The following is a 23183-nucleotide window of genomic DNA, read 5'->3' as shown; positions in this document are numbered from 1 at the left end:
AGTAGTAGAAAATCTTTGCTTTTTACGTTGTCTATGACCAGAAGTTCCCTGCTTTTATGTCGTCTACCATGAGGTGTTGAAATATATAACATGATCTTTTATTTCCAGAGGAAAACACGAAATAAGCGAGGTGCGCGTTTCATCGTACCAGATTCGTACAACACTCACAGTAACCGAGTTCAGTAGCGAAGATACCGGTACATACACCTGCATCGCTACCAACACCATCGGCAAGGCTGAAGGAACTTTAAGACTGTATGGTGAGTGTTAAAACTTTATAAAGTATACGCGACTTCGTCCGCGTGGAATTAAGTTTTTCACAATTCCCGCGGGAACCGTAATTTTCCCAGAACGAAAATTAGCCTATGTGTTAATCCAGAGTAAAATCTATTTTCATTCCAAATTTCAGCTAAATCGCTGCAAAATTAACAAAGTTTCATACCAACTTTTATCCCCTATTTTATCCCCTTGTGGGTAGAATTGATCAAAATCCTTTCTTAGCGAATGCCTACGTCATAACACCTACCTGCATGCCAAATTTCAGCCCGACCCATTTAGTCGTTTGGACTGTGCGTTGATAGATCACTATGTCAGTCAGTCACCTTTGAGTTTTATATATTTAGATTATTATCCCGAGCGTCCTATGGCTTCCTTGTGGCGCCCTTGGCTCACAGTTGACCACGAGTCTCCCCTCAGAATGATAGTGTTAGGCTAATAGTCCTGTTGGCCCAATGCATATTTGCAGACTTTACACATGTAGAGAATAAAGAAAATACATAATGCAGGTTTACTCACTTTACATCACTGTTTGAGACACGTGATATTGAATTTCTTATAATGCACCGAACTGAAATGTTGGAACCGAGGTCATGCCCCGGACCGGATTCGAACCTACGCGTCGTCCGAGTTGAATATCCACTGGGCTATCACGGCTCCTTCTCCTTTACATTACTAAATAACTAATTACTAAATATAAAATGTAAAGAAATATTATTGCGTTGTTTTGCGGCAATCAGTTATGACAAACGAATAAAATTGTATTAACATAATATGTATATATTATTTTTGTAGTCTCTGTCATAAAATCGTCAAATCTACCAATGCCAGTCAAATCTTTTGCTGTTTAAAAAAATGTTTAATACTCGTAAACACTACAACCAAAGATAAACTGTCTTCCGAAAGTAGAACTACAGCAGGTTTATCACAGCAAGCTGTATGTGGAATTAACAAAGTGTTAGCTGACATGTAAGGCTGGGGAACGATTTATCGCCCTCCAGGCAGCTATCACGCGATCAAGAAAAACAACACGTAGGTATAACGTAAATTACTTACGGGGAAAGCTTCTGTAATTTTCTAATCTAAATTCTAAGGATATATTACAATACGTCCTATCATAATATTTGAGTATAATAGAAGCTATTATTATTAGTGGTATTTAATTATTATAGAGATGAAATGTTCTCTATGTTTCGTAACTTTAATTTTAAGTTTTCGACCAATTATTATAACCATTATCTAATAATATTATTACCCGAAGTTTCGAAATTGCTTGTAAAGCCTTATTGAAATAAATGAATTTTGACTTTTTTATGAAAGCTGTAATTCAAAGACACTGGGAACTTTTAAAAGTCGTTTATTCAAATATTATTTGTCTAGTTGTAATCGTATGTAATTTGTGTGTATTTATTGTTATTATTTTGTTTTCCCTCTGTATTTAGCACTATCTCGCATTTAAATACATTAATTCATTCGTTATTAAAAGGTGGTCTGGTAGACATTGCTAAAAGCAGACTGCCTTTGCACATTTTATGTATTATTTCCGTTGTAATTGATTAATGCAATAAATTATAAACAAATAAAATGAATACATCTGATAGTTATAAAATTAGCATCCTTTGGGACTTATTATTAATCGAATAACGTAAAATAAAATTGTGATTATAACTATAGTGGAACAATTTTTTTTATCGCAGAAATAAAAATAACCACAACGACAACAACAACAACGACCACGACGACGACGACCACGACAACGACAACCACGCCAGCGCCAACTACAACAGAGTATACAACACCACACCGTAAGTAGCACGTAATTATTTTAGTACTAGTTTTGTGACAATTAGTCTATTACTACCGCCATTTTAGGATTTTATAATTTCTTAATCGGTTCAGGTCTGGCTGATGGGAGGTTTCAGCCGTGGCTATAGCTTGACAAGTTGATGACACTCCCATGATATGCGGGCGACGGGGGGAACGGACTGCGCGGGTGTGAAGTCGAGCGCGCGGGGGGCACAGGGAAGGACTGCGCGGGTATGAAGTCGTGCGAGAGGGGCATCGCTAGCCCCCTCCCGGCCTGCGCGGACCATCGGGAGTGTTATGAACGACTTTGCCATGCTATAGTTACCCTTACCACCCTACCGGCAAAAACGTACCGCTAAGCGATTTAGCGTTCTCCATTCATCATTTTTGCAAATACGAAATCACACAGAAATAAATAGGGTACATTTAATCTCAAAAAGAAGTACTTTTCCCCCGGGATTCACGTGGTTAAATATATGCACGAGCAAAGTTTGCATGTAAATAAAGCTAGCTAGAATTAACATGAACTAGGGTCATCCGTTATAATAAAACAACAATGAAGTTATAAATATGTTACACATGCATCACGTTACATAAATATATCAATGTTACACAATGGGTTTGTAAATTGCGAACAGCTGGACAAATAGGCGTTATTAGCGACAACCGCGGGGCATCATATGTTACAATTATGGGGGTTATAATCGACAATGAGCGGGAGTTCTCCATATCTGTTTGCTGTTGTACAAAGGGAAAAAGTAGTGAGGATATCCAATTGAGCAGAAATATCAAATTTTGCGCAAACTAAATAAATAAAAAAAAATTACTTAATGGAAGTTTGCATCTTTGTTATTGAAATACAGAGTTTGGTATATAATATGGAAAAGGATAGGACACTTTTTATTTTAATCAGTAATTTTGTTAAACCTAATCTCTGAAACCGATAAATAGCAGACTAACGCGGTTTACATACCCGCAGTTTTTTTATTTCATTATCAGTGTCAAACTGAAAGGCGAGAGTTTTATTAAGGCTTTGACAATAACTTGACATATTCAGTCAAAATACGACAATATTTTTAAAGTCAAATCCCTAGGAAAACTGTCAGTTTAATAAACAGAACATTTGACTTAATATTTGAAAATGACATCTCATTCATTGATTGACTATGATATTGACAGTCCGCGTTAGCAAAGACAACTGTCAATCAATGAAACAGGCATCAAAAAGGACACATAAATCACTACGGTCGGTGTGAAAATAATGAAAAAAACTTATTTTACCAGTTTGCGAATATTAATTAGTTCGGCTAATGGAAGATCTAGTAAAATGTAGAAGATTTTTAGTATATTTTTAATTTCTATAACGCTCTGAAAAGTAGGCCTAATTTCGGACATCTACTTTCGATTAGATAAAATTGTACAGTTTTAAGTGAAGGTCTGTGGCCCGCATAAGTTTAGAACAATATGAAGGGTTTGTTTTTGGAAGCGGAAGTTTTGTTCAAAAGATACCAATTTCGTTTAGGCGCCTCTGTACTATGAGTAATGAGTATTTCTACTTAAATCCATTTTTTAGCTAATTGATCGTAGTAAGTTAATTATATCGTAATAATCCAAACATTTTGTTGTACAGATTACTTGGTAGCGTTACAACCGGCTGAACAAAAGTTTTACACGCCCGATGTGACTACATATGGTAAGGAAAAACTATTTTTTTTTAATCCTTTAAACAAAGTATAAACGCAGCTATAGACTAATGTTCATTTTCATCATTTGTATAACTTGTATGAAAATCTGAATCATGTATTTGATGGGATTTTTACTTTTACTTTTTCATTCATCAAAAATTCAGCTCCATTCGCGTTACGTAGAAATATTTTGATTACGTTTATTCAGCTCTTACACGCTTTCAGTCGTGTAAGACTTCGTTACATTATGAAATGTATGTATTTTTCGCTGAATCATGCGCTATAATATGCGTATATCGCCAAACATGGTGAAATAGCGTTGAACGCAGCGATATAGCGCTGAACACGACGAATAAACCCTGTACAATTCGTAACTACGCAACAAGGATCCAAAATACGAATAGTAAAACACACTAACTATTTATATTGCTTCCCTATTGCGCTATACACGGAATGCTTCGACACGTTAAATATAATAAGTCAACAATACTGATAATGTAATTACATTAAAATATTTCTTTATTTAGATACAATGCAGAACGTGATAGAGCAGTCCGTACTCGACAACAACTGGCAACCGACTGCGGATTCCGCGAGCGTTAGCTACCAAGCTTTCTCGCTACCTACCCTCGCTGTAATATCATCTCTGCCACATCTAATATACTATATAAGTCATTTACGGTTGCTTACTTACATGTCTAAACATAGTTACAAACCAATATTAAGATGTGAAAGATGATAAGTTTAGAAATATTGAATTTGTGTCAATTTAATGTTATACATTGAATAATGTTACTGTGTAAATTAAGTAATATAGAATTGCTCATTGTAGATCAATTTTGTAAGTATATTAAATAATGCTGTAAAGACATGAATACGTCCATAACAATGGGCCAAACACTGTAACATTTGGTTTTTTTAATTCTGGTACAATACTATTGCAGTCACAACTGTTTACTAGTCCATATAATATTTTTTGTCTAGCAGAGACTGTTTCTGGTACAAAAAAAAACCTTTTGGTTGTCAGATCCCGTTAGGTGACTGTAATTCGTGTTTGTAAAGTAAAGACTAAACAATAAACATCTAACTAATTTGTGTATACAGTAAAAGCTCCTTATTCACGCTTCCTTTATTCACGTTTTCACTATTCGCAGATTAAAAAATTGCGACCCAATTCCTATATTAAAATATAAATTAATTGCTATTAGATAATAATCAATAACTTCAATTAATTGTTTCTTCTTTATATATTTGTTATTTATTTTGTCACCCAAGAACGTATCCCATATAATCCCGTATAAAATACCATTCCATATTCACGGTTTCTGTATTCGCGGCACATTTAGAGAACGTATCCCTCGCGAATAATGAGCTTTTACTGTATTAGATTTTGGTGCCTAATTATTGCTGGCGTTAAAATGCTGAAGGGATTCTTCGTTTCGATAATATTATTTGCACTATTTTTTATCCAAGTTTATTACTATCAAGCAACAACCTGTATTCGTTCACTGCTGGACGCCTTTCCGAAAACGCGCCAACACACACGATCCTCCGCCCTCGTCATCCTTCCACTTTTTTGATGTCGCCGAACCATCTAGCTGGAGGGCGTCCTACACTACGCTTACTGGTACGTGTTTTCCACTCTAGAACACGTCTGCCCCATTATTTTATAATATGCCCCAACATTTGTCAGTATTATTATAGTTATATAATTAATTAAGTACAGCCGTGATAGCCTAGTGGATATGACCTCTGCCTCCTTATTCCGAAGGGATGTGGATTCGAAACCGGTCCGGGGATGTACTTCCAACTTTTCAGTTGTGTGCATTTAAAAAAAATAAATATCACGTGTCTCAAACGGTGAAGGAAAACATCGTGATAAAACCTGCATACCAGAGAATTTTCTTAATTCTCTGCGTGTGTGAAGCCTGCCAATCCGCATTGGGCCAGCGTGGTGGACTGTTGGCCTAACCCCTCTCATTCTGAGAGGAGACTCGAGCTCAGCAGTGAGCCCAATATGGGTTGATAATGATGATATTTGACGGCCTCCGTGGCGCAGTGGTATGCGCAGTGGATTTACAAAACGGAGGTCCTGGGTTCGATCCCCGGCTGATTGAGATTGAGATTTTCTTAATTTGTCCAGATCTGGCTGGTGGGAGGCTTCGGCCGTGGCTAGTTACCAAGTACCAGTAGTTGCCAAGCGATTTAGCGTTCCGGTACGATGCCGTGTAGAAACCGAAAGGGGTGTGGATTTTCATCCTCCTCCTAACAAGTTAGCCCACTTCCATCTTAGACTGCATCATCACTTACCATCAGATGAGATTGTAGTCAAGGGCTAACTTGTAAAATAAAGAAAAAAAAATATATATATATAATTAATAGCATTTGTCCTCCTATTTATCAAATAAACAAATTAGTCCAACATGCATCGTTATAACATGCTAACATTATGAATGGTAACGTTCAATTTATATAACAGATCGTAAAGTTGTGTGAAATATGAAATAACTCTCGCCAATATTGCACAAAGGAAAGTACACCAAATTTAATAAGTTTTATTATAATATACGGTAACAGAGCAAAGACTTGAAGAGTTAGGCGAAAGTATTAAAGTTGCACCGCAAAAGTTTGCGACGCGTTTCTTGCTCATTCGTGGTTTCTTGGTTTCTTACCGTTGGTTTTCTTTGACTGGAGTGTTGCGCTTCACACGAAAAACTCTCTCGCATGACTTTTACTTTAAAAACCAAATGGCACTCGCATTCACTCTGTTTTCTTTGAGTAATCGATCTCCACGAGTATCCATTGCAAAATTTTGTTCAATAGATAATTTTTTTACCTTTTTTCGTTTTGTTATATGATATTAGTTTGTATTTTTACCATGTAAAGTTTAAGGGGCACTGATTTTCATAAACATACTTGTTTGAAAATCAGGGAAGTAGATACTGATTAAAAATAATGTATTTAATAATTGACCCCGTTGTTGGTCAGAAAAATAATAATATTACACAGATTCATAAAAGTCGTTAGCAGACGTTTATTACACAAATTCCACTTTTTACAAACAGACAAATTAATTGTTTTTTGTACTTTTAATCACGAAGGACTGTCTTGATGGAAATTGACGAAGGAAGAACAATTTGGGTGATTGAGCACATTAAATTCTACATAAATTATTGTAATATGTGTAATATAAAAAAAATAAAAATAAAAAAGCCTTATGGCCATATATGAACAAGTGAAGCCACAGTTTATTCATAAAAAAATATCCTTAAATCTAAAATAATGGTCACAATGCTGTGTCCGTCAGTTTTATATCTTAGTTTTTATATCTGAAAACTTTTGTAACAAATATTATTGCCTTTTTATTACTTTGAGAACTTGGTTCAAGTCGTTACCATCATCTCATGCTTAGGAATATTGAACGTTAGCAACAATGAGATGTTTTAGTTTATATGTCTGTTGGTGGCATCATAGCTCGCTAACGGATGGACCCCGCACAGTTTGCACGCGCTTGATTTTTATAAAAAAATATGTTTTTCATCATCATCATCATCATCATCATCATGATCATCATCATCATCATACATACATACATACATAGGCCTTTGTAGGGATAGTGGCGTGCACGTCATAGATGCAATAATGCATTGTCTAACCTGAGGACTTATTCCGAACATATAATAAAGAAGGAACTTTCTATTTGTTATAGTGTGTACGTATCGCATACCCTAGTTAAAAACCCTGTACACGCCACTGTGTAGGGACTTCTAAACATCACAATCCTGAGCCGCCTTCCTCCAGCGTATCCCTGCGACTCGTTTAATGTAATTAATCCACCTGGTGAGAGGTCGATCAACACTGCGCTTCCTAGTGCGAGGTCGCTATTCCAGCATCTTGGTGCCCTAAGATTATTCAGCAAAGTATGATAAAGATTGGACAACTCAGACCAATTTGAAGATATCAGGATATAATATGAAAGGAATTTCTGAATCAATCTCGTAACTTTTGCTAAATTATTGATTGTTTTTCACAAATTCTGATTTTGCTCTATTAAGTTATTAACTCTTAAAAACAAAAATATTGATAATTAAATAACAATGATAAACTCAATAATTGATATTACATTAAATTGTTACTTAATAAATTAAAGTTACAATTAATTGATACTTTAGTAAAGCCTATACTTACATATGAGCAATGGGCTCTCAGAATAGCTAGGGTTAATCTTTGCACATAATAATATTGTAAAATATATAAATTAATAAACATTGTTATTAATCGTGATGTTATTAATGTAACATGTACAAATATCTTATTTTAACAAAGCATATCAATATAATGTAAATTTTAAATGTAAATATATAGAATTCAGCTAGTTTTAAGTTCATTACAATTAGGTCATTAGACTTTAAGTCTATCGAAATCTAATTATAATTATTATTAATAGTTCGAATTTTATATTTAAGGCAAAATACCCGGAAGTAGTAGTTTTTGTTTTATAAGTTATTTGATCATTGAGATATATTTTAATTAAATTAATAAATTAGTTTTATATTTCGATGTTCAAATCGCTCAGCAATTGCTTTTGTTTTTGATAAAAATTCTTTATTATAAGCGTTATTTAGTTTTAGGGAAAGTTATGTAAATATTGTAAGTTAAAAACAAGCCAAGAATACAGCTCTGTTCTCGTAGACTACAATAAATATTACCTGCCTATAGAATCATAATGTAAATAATAAATTTGTCATTAAACATGTTTAATAATATCGACAGTGTTTTAATTTATTACCCATATCCTATATATATACATACCCATACCCATATATACCTATAATCATATTTTCGTTATTTTTTTAATTCTTCATAAGGTCAAAGTAAGTTTTACACGCAAAATCAGCCGCATCTTTAATAAACAGACCATCTAGGTTTGGAGCATATACCCTATAGTAAGGGAGCCGAAGAGAGGATTTTTGCAGTTACTCGAGCGAGGAAAATAAACATCAGGGACTATACCTTACACGTTGTTCAGTACCTCCACCAATTATGAGCCCTTAATATTGGTGGTATTAGGGCAAACAAAAAAAAGACTCAAAAATACTCGATCAGAACATCATATATGGTTATAGTAGGTTAGTTAATTACTAAAAGGTGTGCATTTCAAAAATCTAAAGATTTGAGCGTAATGTAATGGAATGGGAGGGTCCCAAAGTCACAAAATAAAACCCTCATATTTTAGTTCTCGAGCTAAGAGCGCAATTATTTTTTTACTTATTTGGAAGGAAATAATCTTTCAATTAATCGCTAAAATTTTCTGACAATTTCAGTAAGCCATAGTAATAAAAATTGTTTTAAAGTCTGTAGTTTTTTTTCCACCGCTAAAAGCGAAAAAAGTATATAACCATTTATTCTTCCTAATATTTAATCTACCAATTGCAATCGGTCCCCATGACGCTTTAGTAACTGCAAATTTAGCATCCCGGGCTCCCCTACTACTAGATGGATGTCAGCCGATGGACGTCCGCTGCAGGAACTTCCAAACATCACGATCCTGAGCCGCCTGCATCCAGCGAATCCTTGAGACTCGCTTCAGTCCACCGAGTGGGGGGTCGACTGCGCTTTCTAGTGCGGGGTCTTGATGTCGTCAGTCCACATGGTCGACGAACACTTTAGAGCGGGGTCGCCATTCCAGCACCATGGAACCCCTCTTTTACTACATAGCAACCGCTATCAGGTGAAATGACAACGCATACGACAGAAGGTTCAGGTCTATTGCAGGTACTCTCCGAGGCATAAGGAACGGAGCACGATTTACTATCTAAAACGCAAACTCTACCATCAACTTTCCGACCCGGCGGCGATTGCAAATTTCTTAGAAGACGGAAAAGCTCATAATTTGTAATCAACATTAACACAATCTATACTAATATTATAAAGCTGACGAGTTTGTTTGTTTGTTTGGTTGAACGCGCTAATCTCAGGAACTACTGGTCCGATTTGGGAAATTCTTTCAATGTTAGATAGCCCATTTATTGACAAAGGCTATAGGCTATTATCCCCGTATTCCCATACGGGAACGGAAACCAGGTGGGTGAAACCGCGCGGCGTCTACTAGTAATATTATAAAAGCGAAAGTTTGTGTGTACCTACCTAATTGTGTATGTTTGTTACTCGTTCACACCATTACCAACAATGAACGGCATTTATGTGATATTATTGTCTTTTCCATACGATGAGCTAGCTACCCAACTTGGAAAATATTGTATTTTAATTTGTATCAAATTCAGATAGATACTACAAAATTTTAAATTAACACCAGAAGTGAATCAAACCTTTACTTATTCCACTGCGCCACTAACGCAATTTAGGTTTCAAATACTAATAGCAAATTTTATTATCTAAAACCTACTATCAAACCTAAAATCATTTCAAAGCCCTTTATACGTAAGACAAGATGACCCTTATCTGCCCCTATTTATTGTCCATCCCATTCGTTACGTCTCTTTGTTATGCAGATATGCGGGTGAAAACGGTTTAAATGTTAATTTGTTTATCACGGACAAAATTGCCGGGTTTTGCTATTTTATCTGTTCGTGTAAACCTTAATTTGCCGTTGTGTAGTTTTCCGGTAAAAGTGCAAATCCAAACTCAAAAATTCTTTGTTCAAATTAAACCTATTTACAGACGTGGAACATTCATGTTCACGTTCAATATTTTTTTTTGCTGCGAGGACTTCAAACAAGCTTACATTTGTGAAAAACTGAATTCCATGCAGACGACGTCGTGGGCGTCCACTAGTAATGCATAAAAATAAAAGCTGACAGTTCCGTACGCTAATAAATATTTGGGGAAAACTAGAGACAGTCACGTAGTCTCATGAACCTCTGTATGCGATATAAGGAAAACAAAATTGTGAACGTAGGGTGTCACTTGACCGAAATGACTTGGATATTTAACGTGCTATGTTCAGGTGAGCCACTTATAGTTCCAGCAATTATAACTTTAAATGAGTGTCAAGTGGTAACACACCTTTATATTTCAAGCTCAAACCTTCAAGTTCCAGGATTAATAATAGCTATAATATATTTAACATTTTCTCTTAAAAAAAAAACAAATAAAAGAACACTGCCACCGCGGTTAGATTAACTTAACCGCACTAAGCTATTTGTAAACAGGCAAACAGGGCAGTGCTTAAAATATAATTACTCGAGTCTGCCTCCGTTGTTCTTGTTTTATTTTAATATCTGCTCGCACACGTTGTACGCCATTTTCATTGGAATTAAAATGAAAATGAGCTTTTAAATGCTGCCTTATAAAACGTATGCAAATATTGACGCTTTATTTTAAAATATGGGATCATAATAATTATATAATAGGCTCACTCACATGTTTTGTGGTAAAGTATTACCTGTATTGAGTGTTATTTATATTATTCAAAATCAAAAATCATTTATTTCAAGTAGGCTCAGTTTACAAGCACTTTTGACTCGTCAGTTGACTATTTGCCACCGGTTCGGAAGGCAGGTTCTGCTGAGAAGAAACCGGCAAGAAACTCAATAGTTGCTCTTTTTTAAAAAAGCATACAGTAGTATAATTTAATTTTTGTGTGAAGGTGGAAAGTGATCCAATGGCCTCCAAGCGCTTTTATCTTTAAGGAACTCATCAATGTAGTAGTAACCTCGACTAAGTAAATGTTTTTAACACATTGATTAAAGCTATGCATTGGCAGGTCCATCACAGTCTTGGGGATTATTTTTTTTATTGTAGGAGGAAATCCTCATGGATGACATCCAGGTATCCTGGATGACGATGTCCAACTTCATCGTTGAGTATATGGTACTCGGTGCCCTACGGACTAAAACCTTATACAGTCGTCGACCGTCCTTCCCAGTACAAATGTAAAACATTACTTCGGGAAGGGGTTGTCTTTTTAGGCATCAATCCTTCTTTGCCGCTCCCATTTGTCTGCCTATAATGCAATGGATCATTTCTGTGCCCTTTCTCCACCCCTCTTCGCCCGCCAGCATATATAGAACCAAGTTGTATTTTGACAGGAGTCCATAAGTTCCGATTACTCTACATTTAGTTTTAATACAGCCACCGAATCTAGGTCGGCTGGGCAGCGTTTGGGAAACTCCGCGACATCTTTACATTTAAAGCTCAAAGTTACTCAGTGGGTGATGGAGCGAGTTATGCTGGAAGTTTCTCTGCGTGATTGAATCAGAAATGAAGAGATTCGCAGATGAACTACAGTCGCTGACATAGCTCAGCAAGTCGCAAAGCTAAAGTGGCATTAAGTAGGCCACATAGTTCGAAGAGCCGATGGACATTCAGGCCCCATGGAGAAGGAATGGCGACTTCGCGCTAGCGATTTGCAGGGAGCCACGCAATTGTCCAACAGTTAATAATGATGATGATGAGTGTTATTACAGAACCCTTCTGTAATCTATCCTACTAATATTATAAACGCGAAAGTTTGTATAGATGTATGGATGTATGTTTGGATGTTTGGATGTTTGTTACTCTTTAACGCCGCTACTACTGAAGCGATTTGGCTGAAATTTGGAATGGAAATAGATTTTACTCTGGATTGACACATAGGCTACTTTTTATCCCAAAAAAATCCATGGTTTCCCGAGATTTGCGAAAACTGATGATTTTGATGATATGAATATTTGTTACTCTTTTACGCCTCGACTACTGAACCGAATTAGCTGAAATTTGGTATTAAGATATATTATAGCCTGGATTAGCACACAGGCATTTTTATCCCGGAAAGATCCATGGTTCCCGAGGGATTTGTGAAAAACTAAATTCCACGCGGACGAAGTCGCGGGCGTCCGCTAGTAAACATATACTGACTGCTTTTTTAATTTACTGCATCACTCGTTAGTAAGTCCGGCTATGGTTAGCGATCCAGGGTTAGTATTCGGATCAACCAACACCAAAATGAGTTATTAGGATATTTTCTTTCATGAAAATCTCAATAGTATCTTAGATTATCTTGGCTGGTGGGAGGCTTCGGCGGACAAAGACGTACCGCCAAGCGATTTAGCGTTCCGCTACGATGTCGTGTAGAAACCGAAACGGGTGTGTATTTTCATCCTCCTCCTAACAAGTTAGCCCGCTTCCGTCTTAGATTGCATCATCTCTTACCATCAGGTGAGATTGCAGTCAAGGGCTAACTTGTAAAGAATATCATTCGTCAATTCCACGAAATACGGTGCCGACAATCAACGAAACTGTGTTATTAAAACACCAATATAAGAATGGAACTGTAGGTAAACGTATTTCCACAACCTCCGTGTAGTGCGAGTAATCACACTGCAAACGAAGTCGACACTATTAACTTTGATCGCTCCATTCCAGCGAACTGCGAGTGCATGTAACGAGTTCATGATATATACAAATATTTGTATCAAGTTCTCAGACTGTCGACAAAAGTTTATTAATTTGTACAAGCGTTAAGTAGCAAATGAATTCATAAATCCTCCATGTGTAGTTTGTCTACATTCGGGAATCTGTTTGGCTTTCGATATAGTGGAGCGGCAAGGTGCTCACCTTGGTAAGCGTCAGCTTTAGTATTTTATGTGTTCTCTTGCTACAATCGTAGTAGATTCCGCGCCACGAAAGAAGGCCTGCGGCTAAAACCCGAACGAAAATTGGCAGCGCCTTACACAAATGACAATAAGACCGCCATTACCTTATAATGAGCGCCATTAAGACATTAGCGCCGCGTCTACAGGACTTGTTTCGTGGCGCGGAGTCTAAGTCAAACATCTTACAGTAGACAGTTGACATACAGTGCATTGGTGTATAAAACTGTAGAAACGTTCTATAATCACTACATGCAATACAATGCCAAAGAAGCTTCTCAAAATAAATTAACTATAAAAACACTAACTTTTACCGCTCCATAGCTGCTAAGAAGAAGAAGAATCCGTGATAGCCCAGTGGATATGACCTCTGTCTCCGATTCCGGAGGGTGTGGGTTCGAATCCGGTCCAGAGCATGCATCCCTAACTTTTCAGTTGTGTGTTAAAGAAATTAAATATCACGTGACTCAATCGGTGAAAGGAAAACATCGTGAGGAAACCTGCATACCAGAGAATTATCTTATTTTACTGCGTATGTGAAGTCTGCCAATCCGCATTGGGCCGACGTGGTGGACTATTGGCCTTACCCCTCTCATTCTGAGAGGAGACCGAGAAATGAGCAGTGAGCCGAATATGGCTTGATGACGACGATAGCTGCTAAATACACATCTATTATCTATGCAGACTTTCAAGGATACTATCAGTTTGTACCTATATTACAGAGCATTACCTACTCGTAATAATGTAAGTGAAAATGTATTTTAGCAACTTCCATGTAGTAATAACACTGCCAACGAAGTCAAAACTATTAACTTTGATCGCTCCATTTCAGCGAACTGCGTGTAACCGTTTCATGATACATACAAATATTTGCATCTACAACGCAGACTAACGACAAAACTTATTTTTCTTTTTATGGTTATCGAGACTTATTATAAGTGTAAGTTAGCAACTAATGTAGGTGTAGGTATATGTCTACACCTAAACTTTTCATCTAAAACTTCAAATTTAGTATTATTTTCATCTTTGGTTCCTAATACCACAAATCTGATATATGTTTCTAATACAAAATACTCCAGTAAATTGGGGCTACCTACCTATAGTTACCTGAAATGTTTTCAGGGAGTTTTCAAAATGAATGAACTTTTATATTAATATAAAAACCCGTTTATTTAGTTTTTTATTTGTGACTAATTAAAATCGAACAAAAAACCAGCAAGGAACTAAGCCGATTTTATTAATGATAAAGTAAGATTAAACATATTGCAATTGTTCTTTTTGACGGGCAATGTCGGCCATCAGACCTGAGTCAATATAGAAAATATATAAGTAATCCTAAACTGAGCGAAACTGGGAATCCAGGACTTCTAAACGAAAACTAGAACATTACGAACAGCGCCAAAGAGTTCGTCGAATTCATTATGAAATATAGCGTATGCTTGGCTAAGCAATCTGAGAATGTCTGATGTCTGCGCTACCTTGAACATTTACGCCTATAATATTACATTCGTAAAGGTAAAGATAAAATCACAGCTTTGTTCTTGTCTTAGATATTACTTATTTGGGACAAAGATAAATTTGTTCAAGACGTGGTTTGAATAATAGCAGATTACGTAATAATACTTGTATAATTTACGCAAGTCACTTATACAAACACATTCAAACATGCTATACGCTAAAACGGTAGTATTCTTAGGAAACAGAAGAGAAATATAATAATGAGAACGCTCCACAATCATTAATTTACATTTCACCTTCTAACAGTATATTAATTTTATAACTTCAGCTCGATAAGTATTACGTATGGTGTACCTAAAGACATGAGTTGTTGGACAGTATGTTAGTGTTTTTATACAATATTTAATTATAACACATAACATTATTGCACAAAATCGCTAACGCGACTGGCAGCGTGACGGTGTCTACGCTGCATAACAAACAACTAAGTTCAAATACCCTCTTATTTATAACAACACTGATACCTCCCCTCTACAGTAACGTAAATATTAAATGTTAATACCGCCTTTAATCTAGGAACTTTTAACATTATAGGCTTGCGCTTGACTACTATTAAGCCTGATGGAAAGCATTAATGAGCTCTAAGTTGAAGCGCGCTTACCTAAAAGAAGTTCCCACTTTCTATTCACTTTTGCTTTGTAGGTGTTTAAATCATAAGTGTCAGAAACAAAAACGCCGGAAAGGCATTCCAATCTGTGCGAATCAGAAATGTGGATGCGTCGATGCAGAAATCGTTTCGTACGAGTTGCCTGGACATACATAACGTAAGTATAATAATAAACGTAAGTATTTCGTGTTACAGACGTTCAGTTTTAACTCGGAGATTTGCGGTGCAGTTATCCCGGGCGAGGAGGTAACTGGTTTTTTTTTATATACAAGTGAGTATATACTCAAGTATATTCTGAACATACTTTTCAAACTGTAATAAGCATTTAATTAATATTGGAATGACTACTGTTGTTCCAAATATTTATTTGTTTATTTATTGTTAAGAAAACTACTATCCACATGCACAAAAACTCTTTATTTTACTAATAATTATTTTAATATTAACAATTCAACCCTTTCTAATAGCCAATTCCGAGTAGGTTTACCTAAAAAGGCACAAGAACCAAGAATAAATACAATTTAAGCCGTCAACATTGAAATGCATTTCAAATTTGATTCCCAGTAAGAGCTAATAAAGTATTCACCAGGGTATTTGCAACTGACCTGACTGTGGGGTGGGAATTACAGACTTGACTGACAGTTAGGTTTAAAATACGTCACAGTGCTACCGTGACCTAATAAGGCCTATTCTACACTAGAGCTATACAGTGCTAGACGAGCAGTGTTGTTTGAGCATAGAGAAAAGTTCATATTGAGTCCTTATGGGCTAGGCATGCATTTATGCATCTAAGAAATGTATCATCATGTTCATTATCAACCCATATTCACCTCACTGCTGAGCTTGAATCTCCTCTCAGGATGAGAGGGGTTAGGCCAATAGTCCACCATGCTAGCCCAATGCGGATTGGCAGACTTTACACATGCAGAGAATTAAGAAAATTCTCAGATATGTAGGTTTCCTCACAATATTTTTCCTTCACCGTTTGAAACACGTCATATTTAATTTCTTAAAATGTACATAACTGAAAAGTTGGAAGTGCATGCCCCGGATCTAAATCGAACCTACGCTCTCCGGAAACGGAGGCAGAGGTCATATCCACCGGGCTATCACGGCTCTTAACAAATAAATGTAAGTAGGTAAGTTAAGTCATCATCATCGTCATCATCATCATCATCATCATCATCATCATCATAATAATTATTAGCCGATGGACATCCACTGCAGGACATAGGCCTTTTGTAGGTACTTCCAAACATCGCGATACTGAGCCACCTGCATCCAGCGAATCCCTGCGACTCGCTTGATGTCGTCAGTCCACCTGGTGGGGGGTCGGCCAACACTGCGCTTACTAATACGGGGTCGCCTTTCCAGCACTTTGTCCACACGTCCATCGGCTCTCCGAACTATGTGTCCCGCCCATTGCCACTTCAGCTTCGCGACTCGTTGAGCTATGTTGGTGACTTTGGTTGTTCAGCGGATCTCCTCATTTCTGATTCGATCACGCAGAGATACTCCTAACATAGCTCGTTCCATCGCCCGCTATGTACCTGTGTAAGTTAAGTAAAACTTGAGTATAACGGAATGTAGTTAGTGTGTATCCACGCTTAGCGCACCTTTTTACGTCAATAATAAATACGTGTCCACCGCAAAAGGATGCATAATTGTTCCATTTGTCGGGACGGGTTGAGGAGGGTCGCTGGGAGAGGCCTAATTTATTTATTCCGTCATGTCGGAGTGATACCGACACTGACCCTTGGGTTACTCATAATACACCGCAAAAAAGGCGGAAATATTAAATTTAAATAAAACCGGCCAAGTGTGAGTCAGACTTGTGTGCGAAGGGTCCCGTACCATATATAGAAAAAAACGGCGAAAACCCGCTTTTTTGAGATGGAAACCCCTTAAATATTTATTTTATTTTGATTTTTTTTTTTAATTTGTTGTCATTTTACAAAAACAAATTATCTGTGAATATTTCGACTGTCTAATTTAGTGTTAGTGATAGTCCTATTTTAACCTTTTAAAAGCATAATTTAGCACATAATTATACTGCAAACTGACACACAATGGCCATATATTCATATATATTCAAAGGTACATAAAATACTAATACACTCGTTAAATAAACAGCTTTAAAATTTAACTAAAATTTTTCATGAGAACTTACATCAGATTATCACTTATTATTTCGCAAAGAAAGAAAAATATGATTACACCTAGTGAGTGTCGACACAGCTTTTTATTCGCATCACACTCGTTTCTGGATTTAATAAAATGAAAAAGTAGAAGCCATATAAAAGTCGCGAAATTAAACCTTGTAGAATGTCATGGCGAGGGCGAGCGATGGAACGAGCTATGTTAGGAGTATCTCTGCGTGATCGAATCAGAAATGAGGAGATCGGCAGAAGAACCAAAGTCACTGACATAGCTCAACGAGTTGTGAAGCTGAAGTGGCAATGGGCGGGGCACATAGTTCGAAGAGCCGATGGACGTTGGGATACCGGAGTGCTAAAATGACGACCCTGCACTAGTAAGTGCAGTGTTGGTCGTCCCCCCACCAGGTCATTTTCAAAATTCTCTGCGTGTGTCAAGTCTGCCAATCCGCATTGGGCCAGCGTGGTGGACTATTGGCCTATCCCCTCTCATTCTGAGAGTAGACTCAGGCTCAACAGTGAGCCGAATATGGGTTGATAGCGAAAGATGCATTAGATAAAGGTTGCTTATAGAACTGTACTAGGAGCTCATACTTATTAGGTAGATATGATATACGACCTACCTATGCTAAGAGTATCTCTGCGTGATTGAATCAGAAATAAGTAGATCCACAGAATAACCAAAGTCACCGGACATAGCTCAACGAGTCGCAAAGCTGAAGTGGCAATAGGCAGCGCACATAGTTCGAAGAGCCGATGGACGTTGGGGTCCCAAGGTGCTGGAAACCTCTCACTAGAAAGCGCAGTGTTGGTCGTCCCCCCACCAGGTGGACTGACGACATCAAGCGAGTCGCAGGGATTCGCTGGATGCAGGTGGCTCAGTATCGTGATGTTTGGAAGTCCCTACACAAGGCCTATGTCCTGCAGTGGACATCCATCGGCTAATATGATGATGATGTTAATGCTTCTTTATGGTTTCCACTGGGATTGGATATAATGTCACTGACGATCAAGTAATATCACATGCCTGAAGCGCTAACGGCTTGACGTCTGATAAAATTGATCGTGTGTTGCTCGCGATGTGCATGACATGAACACACGATCAGTGTCGTTCACAAAAGTCGGTCAGTTAATAAACTAGTATACGTAACACATTTTGAATTTGTTTTGAATATCCCATATTTTATCAGCAGTACGCAATACTATTTTTAAAGCCATAAGTCACCATACACTTCATGCAGTGGGAGAGAGAATCAAAATGCAATTTATCTTCGCTCCGGCATATATCAAATGCAACTGTGCTGCGGAACCACCCGCTTCCTCCCAACTATATCATATTGCGATGTTGTCTTTAAAATGCAATTTTTCCTTACATGGACTTACGGAAATCTAACTAGTATTAGACTTGTTGTAGACTCATTCATATAATATATAGGTATATGGGGTTTACTTTAATCAGATAAGGCTAAACATGTTAAGTTTTTAGGTACAGTTTTATCATTTTGTATATTTATTTTATACTAGCGGACGCCCGCGACTTTGTCCGCGTGGAATTCAGTTTTTCACAAATCCCGCGGGAACCATGGATTTTCCGGTATTAAAAGTAGCTTATGTATTAATTCAGAGTAAAATCTATTATCATTCCAAATTTCAGCCAAATCGCTTCAGTAGCCGCAGCGTAAAAGAGGAACAAACATACTTACACACTGTCACACTTACACACAAACTTTCGCCTTTATAATATTAGTGTGATTAGTTTTATAAATATTAAATAAATTGTTTCCAAGTAATGTAAAAAAAACGACGAAAATTGACAACACTTTTCTTCAAAACCACTAAACCTAAAATTTTGAAAAAAAAATACAGAAGTTAGCTTACTACTTGAAAATTTCCGGAAAACTTCAGAACTCTGAAATTTTTGAATATTATGTTCACTTTTGGGGGGCAAGATGAAAAATAAAAAAATGTGTGACCATATCAAATGTAATAGCTAGTTATGATGATTATAATTTATGTTAGTATAAAACCTATTCATCAAAACTTATTTTAAGTGTTGTTAAATCCATACTAATATATACTACTTATTGTAATAATTATTATAGGTTTAGATAAATATATAACGAAACAAATAAGCCTGAAAATTAAATAATAAGGTATAGACTACAAGCCATTGAACAAAAATTACCTGTGAAATTAACCAACGTGAATAACGCTCAGAAGGCTGTTATAATATCAGAAAATAACTCTGAGCACTATGCTGTCGTTTCTGAGCGGTACAGTGGTGAATACGCTAGTGAATGGAGTTTCTCAAGTACAAATGATGCATTAAAGATAAATAAAAATAAATGTCTAAAATCTAGTGCCGTACTAAAATGGTGGTGCCGGAAGTCAGAACAAATTTAAATTCGTTGACAATTGCAGAAGCAAAATATCTATTTTGCATTTATAACTGTACGGCATTTGTGCAATTCCTTTTGTACACATATACAGATACTTTACCCGTAAACGCAGTACATATTTCCAGCGCAGGAGTCGAAATTTAAGGGTCGCAAGCCTTACTTTTCACTGTACCGCTCAGAAGTTGACGGCATAGTGCTCAGAGTCATTTTCTGATATAGTAACAGCCTTCTAAGCGTTATTCATGTTGGTTCATTTCACATGTAATTTTTGGTCAAGGGCTTGTAGTCTATACAATTTCAGGTCAGTTTTTAAAACATGATAGATTAACATCGTTCGGAACCCTCGTGACGCGAGTTCTACTCGCACTAGTTTTTTCACTTGCAATAAACTGATTTGAATACATAATTGACCGTCAATGGCAACCTTTATAGCTTTCCGTTAACAGGGATTTGGATTTTGTTATTAAGTCGAACAGTATGCAATAATAAATTCACTACCACTGTATATCGATTTATTTCGACGCCTTGCTTTGAACGTCTCACTTCAAACAGCTCTCAAGATGGCTGAGTACTCGGAAACGTTCGCTTCACTAAACAGGTGCCAAGAGTTCATTAGAAGGTTTGCAAATAAAAACAGCCATGAGTAAATTATGAGTGTACGAGATTGCAAACTTTGTTAACATTTAAATTAATAAAACGACCAAGTGCGGGTCGGGCCACGCGCTGTGTAGGGTTCCGTAGATAAAATGAGCACTTTATCACTATGGGATAGACGAGAAAAAAATCATCCTCACTATGTAGGGAAAGAATACCAAAAATGCACTTTTTTTTAAATTTTTGTTATCAGTTTATAGACGTTATTGATATTGCAAACTTGTTAACATTTAAATTAATAAAACGGCCAAGTGCGGATGGGACCACGTGCTGTATAGGATTCCGTAGATAAAATGAGCACTTTATCACTATGGGATAGACGAGAAAAAAATCATCCTCACTATGTAGGGAAAGATACCAAAAATGCATTTTTTTTTAATTTTTTGTTACCAGTTTATAGACGTTATTGATATTGCAAATTTGTTAACATTTTAATTAATAAAACGGCCAAGTGCGGATGGGACCACGCGCTGTATAGGATTCCGTAGATAAAATGAGCACTTTATCACTATGGGATAGACGAGAAAAAATCATTGTGACTTTACATGTAGAAAAGAACACCAATATTCATTTTCTTTTAAATTTTTTGTTACCAGTTTATAAACGTAATTGATATTTATATATATATATATATGTATAGCTGTGCCAAATTTCAGCTGTCTAATATAACAAAATCCGAGTTATCTAAATAACAACTTTATCTTTTTAATATTTTTATTTTATCTATTTAATGCAACGGAATTACCTAGTATGTGATTTAAAAGTTCCAATTAAGTACGTTTTTTACGTATATCTATAGTATACAATTTTGTTGATTGTCATGCATATTTTCTTTATTGGATAACCCCCAGTTACAATTTTTCTTTTAGCGTAGCCAGTTAAGGGTTAAAAATGCACTCCTTATCCGCATTATTTACAAGTAATTCACAAACTGTTTGAGATAAATTACCGGTCCAGTTTCCTCATGCAAGCTTCCCAAGCTTAAGAAATTTGCTTAGTTAAAGTATTGAAAACAAGCTTAACTGCTCTAATATCGAGTGCTGCGTTTATAACTTTATAATGAATATTGAAGTTAAATATTCATTTTCTAGCTACCGGCAACCAGTTTTTAATAATGTTTAGGGTTGAATGTAAGACGACTAATATGTTTTTACTGATCTATATTATTTTCCGATCTTTCGATAAACAGTAGCATGGAAAAAGACAACCCAACAACCGGCATTGAAGCAGCCTTGTGGGTCTAAGACTCTTTCTCCCTTATAGAGAAAGGCCTAACCCTACTCATAAATTAATAAAAAAAATACAGGATAGTTTTTTCTAGCTACCGACTAACTGATCGATCTGACTATTTTTTGATCTTTCGATAAACAAAAGCACGGAAAAGGACAACCCAACAACCCGCATCAAAACAGCCTGGTGGGTCTAAGACTCTTTCTCCTCTAAGAAGAAAGGCCTAACCCAAGTAAGTTTTGGAAGTCGATTGAATTTTTGTTAAAAAGATCTTATGTCTCGAAAATTTCACATCTCAGGATGTTCTTGTTGAATGCTTTCATAGAAGATGAATTTCTATAAAAGCATTTTCATAGTCCAGTTAATTTTACGCACTCAAAATGAAGTATGTCTAGCTATCGCGGGCCCCTAAATACATTATACATTTGTGTTATTTACAATATTCACATTATATTAAAAAGTCGCACGAAATTAAAACGCAAAGCGAAACCGAGTCACGCCCTCGAGAGTAAGATAAATGAGCGGAACCCATTTCTTCACTTGTGCTGCGACTTGCGGAAATGAATTATCCAACATTACATTACGTAAAACGACTCCTATGTTAGAACTGAATTAAATTAGCCACGGAACCCAATGCGACTCGTTAAAAATCGTAAAGGAGATTTTCGGTACCTTAACGGAACCTTGTGCTTTATGCAATACGTTAGAAGTCGTAAAAGAGATTTTGATGTAGAAAACAAAACGAATGCCCGCAACTTTGCCCTCGTGGAATCCCCTGAATCATGACGTTCTTAATTTAACGTTTAAAACATTTTTTTTCAATGATTACTTTATTTTCTCTTGAATAATGAAAAATCTATTGTTTAAAACGCATTGAAATCCAATGATTATTTGAAATTCTGAAAGACATGGAGGTAAATCGGTCTTTCAGAATTTTCAGTAGGCTACAGTGAACCCCGAGAAAAATTAAAGGATATAATGATGGCACATAAGAGAAATGTGGGTAGATTAAATTAAAAAGTCTTTAATAGAAGACTTTCAAAGTAATTTTATTACATGTTTGAAAATTCATATAATTAGACGAAAATTAACTGAAATATTTAACATTTTTATCTAGGTACAATAAATTAGACGATAGAGATTTTTTTTATCTTATAATCATATCAGAGCCTGATTAATTTCGCGCTTTGGATAACGAACTATTCTCAAAGAAGTGAGCTAAATAAGGTTGAAAACCTATGATCTAGCTTATTTAAAAT

At 36.3% G+C, this 23183-nt stretch overlaps 1 protein-coding gene across 2 annotated transcripts in view; it reads left to right on the top strand.

The window, feature by feature from the left end:
• LOC112053629 (opioid-binding protein/cell adhesion molecule homolog) overlaps window positions 1-8533 on the top strand; it is a 116105-nt gene extending 107572 nt beyond the window's left edge. For both annotated transcript variants that reach the window (XM_052886581.1, XM_052886580.1), the window contains exons 9-12: window positions 109-260; window positions 1974-2081; window positions 3713-3775; window positions 4295-8533. In XM_052886581.1, coding sequence (XP_052742541.1) covers window positions 109-260; window positions 1974-2081; window positions 3713-3775; window positions 4295-4506 — 535 coding nt within the window. In that variant the 3' untranslated portion in view covers window positions 4507-8533. The remainder of the gene's footprint in view (window positions 1-108; window positions 261-1973; window positions 2082-3712; window positions 3776-4294) is intronic.
• Window positions 8534-23183: the final 14650 nt, after the last annotated feature.

Source organism: Bicyclus anynana, chromosome 17 (genome assembly GCF_947172395.1).
Source record: "Bicyclus anynana chromosome 17, ilBicAnyn1.1, whole genome shotgun sequence".
Taxonomy (NCBI): Eukaryota; Metazoa; Arthropoda; class Insecta; order Lepidoptera; family Nymphalidae; genus Bicyclus; species Bicyclus anynana.
The sequence above is the reverse complement of the archived record's forward strand: the minus strand, read 5'-3'. Positions and strand labels throughout refer to the sequence as shown.